The 12,949-nt window shown below is 38.3% G+C and overlaps 1 protein-coding gene across 1 annotated transcript in view; it reads left to right on the top strand.

Moving 5' to 3' along the window:
* OXCT1 (3-oxoacid CoA-transferase 1) overlaps nt 1–12,949 on the top strand; it is a 137,623-nt gene that overhangs the window by 66,163 nt on the left and 58,511 nt on the right. Inside the window, exons 10-13 of the mRNA XM_060092843.1 lie at nt 2,986–3,080; nt 4,880–4,928; nt 10,687–10,759; nt 11,372–11,447. Of these exons, the coding sequence (XP_059948826.1) occupies nt 2,986–3,080; nt 4,880–4,928; nt 10,687–10,759; nt 11,372–11,447 (293 nt within the window). The remainder of the gene's footprint in view (nt 1–2,985; nt 3,081–4,879; nt 4,929–10,686; nt 10,760–11,371; nt 11,448–12,949) is intronic.

The following is a 12,949-nucleotide window of genomic DNA, read 5'->3' as shown; positions in this document are numbered from 1 at the left end:
AAGACGTAGCCCTCACTTTTTACATATTCATCAGGTTACTAGGCCTCCTGCATAGTGATTCCTTTCTAGTCCATTGTAACTTCTAAAGCAATTGATCAATTTTTACAAATGTGGCATATAACCTAAAGATATCAAGATAAATGAAATTAGAATTATAATCCTTTTGCCTTCTTGAAACAATGGTGATTGAAAATTTCCTTAGCTGTTCTCTAATATATAAGGAATTTCAGTATAATTTGGCATTTGGCTAAGGGTAATTGGGAGAAGAGATTACCCAAGGTGAGGGTTTCAAATCTCAGAAGTACTACTTATAACCAGTGCTATTTACTTTCTCTGTGTTCTGACATTTACATACTCACTGAAACGTAAGATCCAACTTCTTAACAACCTCTTGTTTCCCCTGACAAAGATTCTGTGAATGTACCCTTTTATGTCTGATGTTTTGTAAGGGTATTCAATGAATGATTCAGATTCTGCTGTAGATATTGAATACTTTGTCAAAAAAGAGGTAGGTTAAGATGGTTTAGTGCAATCAGTGTTTGGATTTTGAACGTGTTTAAATAACAGTGAGTCTATTCGCCATTTTGCTGATTTTCAAGACATCAACTGTTGAACTATAGAATACAAATAATACGTGTAAATTCAAGTAGTGTATGATAAGATAAATATTTGTTGAATGGTGAATCCAGTAAAGCCATACTTAAAGGCCTGGGACAGGAAGTAGTAGAAACATGACATGTGTCTCCATTCTCTGAGCTTCCCCTAGTCCATAAAAATCTTCTTTCAGGGTCTTCCCTGGTGGCGCAGTGGTTGAGAGTCTGCCTGCTGATGCAGGGGACATGGGTTCGTGCCCTGGTCCGGGAAGATCCCACATGCTGCGGAGCGCCTGGGCCCGTGAGCCATGGCCGCTGAGCCTGCGCGTGCGGAGCCTGTGCTCCGCAACGGGAGAGGCCACAACAGTGAGAGGCCCATGTATCGCAAAAAAAAAAAAAAAAAAAAAAAAACTTCTTTCAGACTGATATTGACAGAACTGTTTTTTACTTTCTTTTTACCTCCACCACTTCATTTTTCTTTATCTTTCAGTTTATACATTGGGTTATGGTGGGAATTCACATAGAGGAAGAAAGTATAATAGTGCTTCCTCTTCCACCTCCAGTATCAGCAAGGTATAGAGTCAACCAAGTGAGCTGAACAGGTGAAAGCTAGTCTCTGGGTTTTCTTCTTACCTCCAGTCAATTGATTTAACATTGATATTTTAACACTGACTCTATGATAACGCTGATTTTTAGATATAATGGCTTCTAGGTATCCTTTATTCACTGTCATTGTATTGCCTATGAAAAATATTTGCAAGTCAGTTCATATAAATGGTCTTTCCATAGCACCTACTCTTTTTCAACCCAAATTACATAGGCTTTTTTCTCCCTGGTATTTGACTCACTAAAAAATACTAAAGAACTGAGAAAATTATAGCATATGATGAAAGAGGGGGTGTATAAAACTTGTAATTTGGGTTGCCCTTACCTGAAAATGCCTGCTTATAATTATAATGGAATTAATACCTCAGTGTGTTCCATGCATCACTGTGAGAAATGAAGTACAAATAAGTCTACAGTAGATTGTGATTTGGTAAGAGGTGAACCAAGAAGCTATCATCATAGCTTCAAAGACTTACTGTATTCACACGAGGTGACCTGGCACATTGTGTTGTCCTGCTGGCCTTTGTAGTCTATAATATGGCAGCATATATAAACTTTATCTTTTCTGGACTTCATTCACAAAGCACTCACTGTTATTAGAATCTCATTAGAGTGCCATCATTCTTTGCACTAATTCTATCAAAGTCTGTGGTTTGCAGTGGTAGGTGGACAGCAGTTCCAGACAGCGTCCGTTTTTGTTTTTTGTTTTTTTGGCCACAGTGCACAGCTTACAGGATCTTAGTTCCCCAACCAGGGATCAAACCCAGGCCCACAGCAATGAAAGTGCCAAGTCCTAACCACTGGACCACCAGGGAATTCCCACAGACAGTGTTAGTATTTCTGATCTGGTCAGCCTGCTTGTATTGAGAGGCAAGGTCGAATCCACACCACTGCATACGAGTCAGAACTTTGATCACCTAAGGAAGAAGATTTAATACCCTCAGTTAGCTCTTCTTTAAGAAAAAATTTTATCGAAGTGTAGTTGATTTACAATGTTGTGTTTAACTTCTGCTGTACAGCAAAGTGACTCAGTTATGCATACATAGATTCTTTTTCAGGTTCTTTTTCATTATTGTTTGTCACAGGATATTGAATATGGTTCCCTGTGCTATATGGTAGGACCTTGTTGTTTATCCATTCTATATATAATAGTTTGCATCTGCTAATCCCAACCAGTTAGCTCTTTGATGCTGTAACACAGCTTTTTTTTTTTTTTATATGGTCTCAAATGTGTTCACTGAAGCTTAAACATCCCCACCATCCTATTTATGTCTTAGGGAAGGTTCAGTTACCAATGGATGTTATCACAGTGATCCAAAGGAATCTATACAATTTAGGCAGACATTTTGGTGTTGTCATAAAACTTCTTTTAAAATTAAAAAATGGTAGCCCTTTTTAGAAAATTGTCATCATCTTTATTTTCAGTTGCAGTTTTGAATAGTGAAAAACGCTTTTAAACAAAGGTCAGGCCATGTTATATCAGTCATCAGTCATAATAAATCATAATAGAGTCCAAATTTGCTAACTATGTCTTACAATAAAAATGACCTCTTGGCTAGTTTTCTGAAGCCACTACTTTGATATCTTTATGGGGAAAGCTGTGATTAAGAGATTTCCTTTTTGAAAAAATTACAAAATAATACCTAGAGGGTGGTGGGAGAATGTATTCAGTGATTACATTCAGAGTAAGTGCCTTTAAAGAAGGCCTATGTTCAGATTTATTCATGTAGAAGATTTATGACATAATCTATCTTTTATATGCTGGACCTTAACGTTTTTTTTCCAGCTAATTTGGGCATAGGAATACCGCTTCTGGCCAGCAACTTTATCAGCCCCAGTATGACTGTCCATCTGCAAAGTGAAAATGGAGTCCTGGGTTTGGTAAGATAGAAATTAAAGTTTTATTTATTCAATCTTGATGGAGAATGAGATATTTTATATAGTGAAATCTTCTTAAAACTGAGAGTTGTTACCTTAAAGTTCCCAATCTTGTTTTTCTTTCTTTTTATCCTCATAATAAAATATTTAACTTTTCCCATAAAATGGTGGTACTTGTGAGCACGTCGTGTTGTATTTTTTGGAGTCGATGGTAGTTTCCTGACTATGAGCTTTCCGACTGCTCCTCCTTTGTCCCTGTACCAGCTTCCATCTCCCCTAGTGCATCTGCTTCAGACATCTCACACCATCCTGTTTAGGTAGTTATTTTTAACCTTTGTGTGATTGAACAAGATAATGAAGGTCATTAACAATTCTACATTAAATAAAAATCAGTAAGTCTCAGCATGAGAAACTGAAGAGTAACATTTCTACTTTAGGACAGGACATTTTTTTGACAGTTGATTAATTCAAGAAGTTCTCCTCATGTAATACTTGTTTTGAGGCCAAGTTGTTCAAAAGGGTAGAATTTTCCCTTCCTCAAGATTAACCTTCCAGATGGGCTCAATATTCTCATAGAATTTGGCCATTCTCTTTATTCAATATTATAATAAAATTAAGAAATACTTCAGCTTCCTGGGTAACATTTTTTATTTACTTATTAATTATGGCAGAGATAACTTATAGTCTGACAATTTCTAATATTCCTAATCTTTTATTGTTTTTCAGTAGCTCTTAACTGTTAATTCAGTACAAATTGTACATATGGAAAATGTATATCCAGTATTTAAAATATAAATAATGGTCATGAGATTGTAGTTGATACTGATTGAGGCAATAATTGTGATCACTTTCAGAAACACAAAAATGATGTGAGTCTGGATAAAAGCAGATTCATATTGCAGTCAAAGACTTAAATTTTTAAGGTACCTTAGAGATTATCTAGAGTGACCAATTCTCTCATTTTGAAGACAAGGGAAATAAGTCAATATGAATTACCCATTGTCACTGTTTAAAGAAAAATTTACACAGGTCTAAAACATTAGTTGCCATTTCAATTTATTCAAAGAATAAATTTTTGGTCCCTTTTTTTGAAAGTATATTAAAATTTCACAGCCAATATTTCCTCATTCTTGGCTCTAATTTAGACCTTTTCTTTTCCCTTTTTCCATTTCCTCCCTTTTTGTTGAATATATGTTATGTTATGAAACTACTCACTCCAAGTAATTAGAGATGGTTTATAAGAATACATAGAAAATTAAAAAACAAAAACTTAGTGAGAATTACCAGGCAAAAACAAAATAAAGGTATCAAAACTTAGATGGACTGAGAGATAAGGTTAGAACTCCAAATCCGAGCCTTTAGGTGCTACATACCAAAGCTGAAACTGTGCTTCTCCAGACCCTTCTAGCCAAATAAGGCAGCCATTTAGTTTGTATTCATTGATATACTAACAGGAAGATTTCTGAATAACATCGGCTGCATAGTAGGTAGTAAATAATTACTTTTTTATTCACCTGTATTTCCAACAGCTTAACATTTCTTTCAGACTTTGGTAGTTTTTAGAAAATATTTTTCACTTACCCAAGCACAGTTTGTAGCATAGAAAAGACAAATCAACGTGGAAAACAGAGCCATGAAAACACTGGGATTATTTTGAAAAGGTTCACCTCAAGTCTTTTGATGATTTCCTAGGGTTTTCATGATTTTCTAGGGTTTTAAGCAAAGTTACTTATATTTCAGTTTTAATGTGTGATTCAGTGAGAAACTTCTTTTCCTAATTGAACATGTGCTTTATTTGACAGGGTCCTTACCCATTAGAAAATGAAGTTGATGCAGATCTAATCAATGCAGGTAAACTCACTCATCACATGTTTTTCCAGCCTTTTCCTTTGCTATTAATTTAGTTCTCTGCCAAGTCATAGCAAAGAGTTGGGCTTGTTTCTTTGTCTTTTCCTGGAGAGTATGCCACTGTATTTTTCATGGAGGAAGCGAGAGAGAAGCCTTCCTAGTGCCCTCTTGGTCCAGATTGCCTGTCAGAGGTCTTCCCTATTTAGGGCAGAGTAAGATAAAGGAGAAATTGCAGGAGGGGCTACATATAATGGTAGGAGCTTTGGTGGGTCAATCAGTCAGCGTCCTGAGAGCACTCTCAGGTGGGGTAACGAGGAGAATTAAAGGAAGGGACAGTTTACAAGGGTGCAGAGAAGATTAAGGGAAACCAGAAAGGATGCTGAAGCACCACAGGGAGTTCTTATCACTCCTAGGCCTTAAGGGGCAGCTGTGGGAGAGGGCCACCTAACAGGAAGCAGGGTCTTTGTAGAGGAACACGACCATCTTGCAGAAACCTGGGTGAGAGTGAGAATGGAGGTCTTCTCTGCTGGGTCTCCTGCTTGTGCCTCCCATTGGCCAATCCTAGGTTGAAATAGGTCTGCTTTCTCATGATGAGAAGGTGGGGAGTGGATCCATAGTGGCCAAAACCAAGATCTGGTGCACTGAGGTTTTTGTTGTGGTTGATACTTACTGTCCTCTAATCGACATCAGAGTTAGGAGAGCATCCTTCAAAGGTTCAAGGGTGCTTAAGGATGTACTCTGCCACTCAGTGCAACCCAGTGGTATAAGTAATAAATACAGAGTTTCTTTGTACTGGGGACTCTAGCCTGTCTTCTCCTTAATTCCTGCATTCATATGCTTTGCCTTTTATTATTAGCCTTTTATTTGACTGGGACATAGGGTCACATGTAGCAGCAGCCTAGAGGAGGAAAAACAGGTCAGACCTTTTGCCCATGCTTGAGGCAGGACTGCCACCGTGTTGGGGCTAAAGATTATCCTTAGAATGGGGCTGTCCATAAGAAGCTAATTTTTATATTCTAGCATGTTTTTCTTTACTATTCTTCTACTCCTATTCACTCTACCCCCGCAAAAGTATTATCGTTACTTCATGTTCAGAAACAGTGTGTGTAAATTTCAGAAGAGAAGAAGTAAGAGCTGAACATAAAGGCCAGCTGCCAAGTAGAATTGATGTTTGATGCTTAGGATTTTTGAAAGTAAAACAGCTTCTGGTTGAATAGTTGAATTAGTTAACACGACTCAACTCTGAAAGGCCCACTGTGGTAAAGCAATGACATTTAACCAAGGCTGTAATTTAATTGTACTGTACCCTTTAGCAATAGCTCGGTGATCTGTGAAAATATTTGCTGCTTGGTTTAATTAATTAATGTTAGTGAGTTATTTGCAAAATGAATAACTCCATTTTCCAAATATCAGGCTTGAGCTCATAAAACCCACTTTCTTTGGAAAAATAGTTAATCTTTTCAGTGACATCATTGGACAGTAGGCGTTTCTGATTCCATTGAGCTTTAGCTCAATCCTGATGAAGCCACCAGTTTTAGATGTCAACTTCTGAGATATCACATATAATCTTAAACTACTTTGTAAAACAAGAATTCATTGCTTTGGGGAAGCCAGGCTGCAGAATAGTTTAATAATATCCTATCTCTTTCATCAAAGTCCTCTTTGGAATTTATGATGCTTTTGACTTCGGAGCTAAGTTAGGGAGGAAATACTTTGAACTCGAGAACCCAGAATATAAATTGGTGTTTCCACAATTCCCCAAGTTTGGAAATTACCAGGAAGATCAGCCCATTGTTTGTGTTAATTTGAAACGATTTCTATAGAAATCCCTTGGAAGGAATATAAAGAGTTATGTTTCTGGGCATAATCAGTGTATTAAAATTTTAAAATAATAATACAGCTATTTCTAAGGATCCCTTTTTCTAAGTAATAATTTCATATGGTTATATAACAATGAATGACCACTTGTATAGCACTACATAGCTTACAGCTTACTTTTTTCAAATATATTAAATCATTTGAACCTCAAGTGAAAACCTGTTGTACAGATTGGGAAACTCAAGCCCAGAAACGTGACATGATGTTCTCAAGATCACGTTGCTAGGGACTGGACTAACACAGGGTCTCCTGCTGCTCGCCCCTGGCCTTCTTCTCTGCACGTTGAGCTATATCCACTGATAACCTGAGTTTTACCGAGGTGCATAAGGCAGTGCTTAGAACATTTCCAAGGTCCCAGGAAGATTTGCAGTATCCCAATGGAATTGTGAAATTTCTAATAAATCTCATGTTAGCTTTCATATTAATGTGCATTTTGCATTCTTCCCTATTTCTTAATATTATTTTCTTACTTTAATATCAAAATAATGTTTTAAATGACTTCCTTTTGATTAAAACTACTTAGAAAGAACCACCGTATTAATCTCCTGGCTTTTGAATATCCCTGGTTCCTGCCATGTACCTCTAGAGCAGTGGTTTTCCGTGGGAAGGAGGGGTGATTTCTCTCCCCTGGGGACATTTGACAATGTCTGGAGACTTTTTTTTTTTTTTTTTTTTTGCGGTACGCGGGCCTCTCACTGTTGTGGCCTCTCCCTTTGCGGAGCACAGGCTCCAGATGAGCAGGCTCAGCGGCCGTGGCTCACGGGCCCAGCTGCTCCGTGGCATGTGGGATCTTCCTGGACTGGGGCACGAACCCGTGTTCCCTGCATCGGCAGGCAGACTCTCAACCACTGTGCCACCAGGGAAACCCTGGAGACATTTTTGATTGCCAGTGTTACTGGCATTTAGTGGGTAGAAGCCAGGGATGCTGTTAAATATTCTACAATAACCAGAACAGTTATCCAGCTCCCAGCATCAATAGTGCCTGCTCTAGAGGTCTGTGTGCCACATCTGAAGAATCACAGGCCTGAACATTAAAGTTCAAATAGTATGGCATTCAAGATCTATCTAATGGTTGTGACTGACCTTTTCAAATTTATCTTTCTCTACACCCTACAAGGTCTTCTGAGTCCACCATACTGAACTGCTGGATCTCTTCTGACCATGACTGGTGCTTTCCTTCCTCCATGACTTTGCTCTTCCTGTGCCTTTCACTTTTGTTTGGTTCTGTCCCTTCCTTTTTTATCCCCATCTCTTTATTGGTAATGTCCTATTGAAATGCATTATACCTATCCTTGAAATCCCGGTTCATTTGTCCTCTCCAGTTCCTTCTGTGGCTTAGAAGTGCCCCTCCTTCGAACCCACAACACATCTAGTGTCTCATAAGCATACCACATTTTGCCTTGTAATTACTTGTGTATATTCGTCTCTCTTGCTGGGTATTATGTTCCTTTTTCCTGGGGCAGTGGTTCTCAAAGTGTGGTCCCCAGAGACACAGCATTAGCATCCCCATCACTGGGAACTTGTTAGTGATGGAAATTCTCAGACTCTAGGGAGTTGAGCTCAGCAGTCTGCATTTTTATAAGCCCTCCATGTGATTCTGATGGGTGTTAACGTTTGAGAACCATTCGTTTAGGGCATCTGCATTTTGTGTGTAACATTGTTCAAGGCACAGAGTAGACATTTACTTGATATTGAGTGAATGACATGTTACATCATGAGCCAAAGGACTCAAAACTATGAAATTGAGTAACTCTATTGCCTGAATATCATTAGAGGATATAGACATACACATGAGCAAATTTGGAGGAGACAGAAATCAATTAGGAAAAATCAAATAAGAAAGACCCTTTTTCTTTAAGATATTGATTGTATTATTGATTATAATTGTTTCTTGACTAAATTTGGACGTTGCATTTGAAAAGCATGGATTCAACTTTAGGATACCTTTTTTTGTTTAGCTTTTGGATATTAAAAATGATGAAAATTAACTTTGCTTCCAAAGAATGTATTTATAAGATGCCAGAATGTGTTAGCAGGGGCCTGACAATAACTTTGTTTCATAAGAATTATTTTCTGGGCTCTTTAATAAAGCCATCCTTCATAAATCACATGGGGAGAGCTGAAGCTCTCTGCTTTGATCTCAAAGTTTCCTGTAAGTGGTAAATAATGCCTTCTATGTCCTACCAGCTGGTTGAGACGGCCTTTTGGAAGTCATTGTGATTTATCACATAGAGAACAAAGAATTGAGATTTTTTTGTTTCTCTGCATTTTCAGCCTGCAAGTTCTTCCTTGCCTCTCCACCTCACAGGATTGGTGAGGAACTGTATTTGCTGGACGTGAAAGTTGTGTTAGGATAAGGTTTAGTTGTATTACACTTGTCCTGAAACCTGGAGTTCACGGGCTGGTGTATAACCGCACCATAAAAGTGAATTGCTTGCCCGTGTAGCATTTATCCCTAAAGGGGTGATGGCACTGTCTTTTCCACAGGCAGGTTTGCAGTGAGGAATAATAACAATGACAATAATAAAAGTAATGTTTACAGAGTACTTTCTCTATGCCAGGTACTAGAGTTAAAGACTTCACATGCACTATTTCATTTAATTCTCCAAATATTACGTGCTGTCTAAAAGCCAGCCACTACTAACCGCACCAGAAAGTATTTTCCAAAGCTTTACAGCTTTGTGGTCCTTTAAAAGATGTGAAAATGTTTCCTTTGCTTAGAATCAAACTTTTTTGGCCAATAAATAATTCAGCATGATATAAATAGTCTTACCCTTGCTTTACAGTTGAGCTCAAATGGAGCGGGATATTGGAGGAGAAGTTAGCTCTCAGGGAAGACTTGAGAAGTTGAGGTTATGGCTGTTGTTGCACAGCTGAGCACGATCAGATTGGTCTGGTCCTGTTGTGTCCAAGAGCTTCTCTCTGTTCTAATCTTGGAATCACTTTTCTTCCCCTTCTCTTTGTCTGCCCTATCACACTGAGGCCATGGCATGAGGTGTTATCAGACAGTTGACTTACCTTTGGCAAAGTGGCATGTGAGCACTTTTCTATTGAGACCAGAAGCTTCTCCTAGGCACCTAAAGCTCCTGCACAGACAGGTCACAAGAAAAAAGCAGCTCAAGTTTGAGTCAGGTGATATTATAGGTTGTGTGGGGACTGGATGACCTTGAAGAACTTTTCCAGTTCTGTACATTTATTATGAGATGTAAGTTTTGTGAGAGGTCCTTACCTTCTTTGGTTTTAATAGAAACATAGGAGCAAGGGAAGAAAAATGAAGCAGAGAGAGAGAGAGATTGAAGAAGAGATTCAGTCCCAGTGATGTTAAGGAATTAGATGAGACCTCTCTTTCTAGGTTATTTACTGAATTTTAAGAAATATCTGAGGAGCATCTCCTGTGTCACTCCCTTCAAGTTGTATTCCTTCATGTCTGTTCCACATCTTTGCTCCAGTGACTTACAGTAGCATGGGTTTTGACAGGTGTATCCCAGCAACTCCTTTCCTCGTCACTCCTATTAGCATTTAACAGGGGCTTGTGAAGGGACTGAGTCTGGTGGGAGGCAGGGATGGTTATGTAATAATAGGCAGTAGAGAGGTGCATGGTCTGTAGAGAATTTCAAAACAATAATAAAATTAAAAGTTGGGCTGCTTTTTATTATCACCATGCAAGGGCAAATCTGAACAATGTTAGTGACAAAATTCTCTTCTTCGTAGGTGAACAGTTCCCGCTGTGTCTCCCATACCCCTGTTGCTGCCACAAGGGACCCTTAGTTCTGTAGGAAACAGAGAAGGTATAGACCTCTGTCTCCACCATGATTTCCACTCTTAGAAATCTAATAGCCTTTTCTTTCCTCTTTTTCTCCCGTGTGTGTGTGTGTCTGTGTAGGCAAGGAAACAGTTACTGTTCTTCCAGGAGCCTCTTATTTCTCCAGCGATGAATCATTTGCGATGATTAGAGGGTATGTAATAACGGAGCCCCTCATGCTTCACATGACTTGTAATGAGCTGAGTCATCCCCTGAGTCTGTTAGCAAGACTCTGAAACATAGACACCTCTCCCAGCCAGAAAATGATCATGGGCTTGTTTGGCTGCACCAAGATGTGAAATTATTCACATTGAATGTTGGCAGTTGGTACTTCCAGCCCGCTATTATCAAAGGAACCCTCAAAATGGAATATATATCTGTGCCAACTAAAGTAAACACTTTTAAGGCTCTTTCTGAGGATCCTAACATTTTCTACAAACTGTGTTTTCATTTTCTAGCTAGTGTTTGCTTTCAAATCTAGCCATATTCTCCCTCACTGAAGGAAACAAACTCACTGTGTACACCTGTTTTTAATTTGTTTTTGGAGACAGTATAGGCTATAATTTTTTAAAAAGAACTCTTAATGGTTATTTCTCTACATTAGCTTGAGCCAATCTATTTGGAAATCAGGTGTTGAGTGGAGGAAAGCAAATGTGCTTTGGTGGGGGGGAGGTTAGAATTATTTATTTTCATTGCTGGCAATTTCAAGCAAAAGGGACATAAAGCTTGTGAAGTTTGCTTTATATTTCTTCTTTATCTTTCTCAGGGGACATGTCAATCTAACAATGCTAGGAGCCATGCAGGTTTCCAAATATGGTGACCTGGCTAACTGGATGATACCAGTAAGTAGACATGTTTTCTTCTGAATTATGCCTGGGTCAGAATAGTTATTCTTGAAGTATTAAGAAAAATCTCATCAAATTGCTTTGAGTGCAAATATAATTGTTACAAAAATAAATATTTTGATATGTATTTCTTTTTTCAATCAAATTCTAATAAAGGAAATACTGAAAATATTTAGCCTTGCCAGTTTACTGTGTAGCTGGGACTAAAAATAAGTAAGATCAGGGTCAAAGCATAATTTTCCATAGAGGAATAGAAAACTGAGGAAGGTAAAAAAGAATGGGTTAATTATACTCTGATAAAAGTAAGAAATACAAATATTTATTATAACTAAGTTTTTATAACTAGAAAGTACAATTAAATTCATTAATTTTATGTTAATTCTATTATTTTCTTATTCACAGTGATTAAAATCCTCTCTTGATTAGTCATGTGACCCCATGAGTAATCAATCACATTTTCTTCTATTATGGAATACAAAACCTGTGATGTTTAAACATGCTTGTGAAATGCAAACAGTTTTCATGTACTAATGACTTAGATCGAGGAAGAAGCCTCTTGGAATTAGCTTTGGAAAAAGGACTGTAATTGGTTGATTTATGAGTGTGGTTCTTTACATTCCTGATTGGTGCTTCCTGATGTGTGTATGGAAACAACAATGAATGTGTGTCTATGATTATGAGCTCATTTTGGCTGATAGCTCAGGTTACTCTTTTAATGTGTATGTTTAAGGATTTCTGTGTGTTTCTCTGAAGCATCAGCTACAAGGAGTTTAAGTAATTGAGGCTGATGTTCTATGATGAGAGTTTTTTGTTTTTTGAAATTTCTTAGATTTTTCTCTACTCATTTTTTGAGGAAGATGGATTAATATAGTTGATAACAATGTTAGAGATTGTGTTAGTTTAGCTTTTTTGATCTATGATCTCCCAAAACATTATTTTAAAATTTCAATTGTTATTATAACCTGGTTCTCAAACGTGGTTACATATTGGAAGCACCTGGGAATTTTAAAAAATGGTGACACCTTGGTGCCCCCCCTTAGAGATCCCAATTTAATTAATCTGAGATATAGCCTGGGAATTGGGCATTTTAAAATCAATCCTAGGTGATTACAATATGTAACCAAGTTTGAGAACCAAGTTTGAGTGTATTAAAGAATGCTCATCAGGGACTTCCCTGGTGGCAGAGTGGTTAAGAATCTGCCTGCCAATGCAGGGGACACGGGTTTGTGCCCTGGTCTGGGAAGATCCCACATACCGCCGAGCAACTAAGCCCGTGTGCCACAACTACTGAGCCCACGCGCTCTAGAGCCTGTGAGCCACAACTATTGAGCCCATGTGCCACAGCTACTGAAGCCCCCCTGCCTAGAGCCCATGCTCTGCAACAAGAGAAGCCACTGCAATGAGAAGCCCACGCACACAATGAAGAGTAGCCCCGGGCTTCCTTGGTGGCTCAGTGGTTGAGAATCTGCCTGCTAATGCAGGGGACACGGGTTCGAGCC

The sequence above is a fragment of the Mesoplodon densirostris genome, chromosome 3 (genome assembly GCF_025265405.1).
Source record: "Mesoplodon densirostris isolate mMesDen1 chromosome 3, mMesDen1 primary haplotype, whole genome shotgun sequence".
Classification (NCBI taxonomy): domain Eukaryota; kingdom Metazoa; phylum Chordata; class Mammalia; order Artiodactyla; family Ziphiidae; genus Mesoplodon; species Mesoplodon densirostris.
The sequence above is the reverse complement of the archived record's forward strand: the minus strand, read 5'-3'. Positions and strand labels throughout refer to the sequence as shown.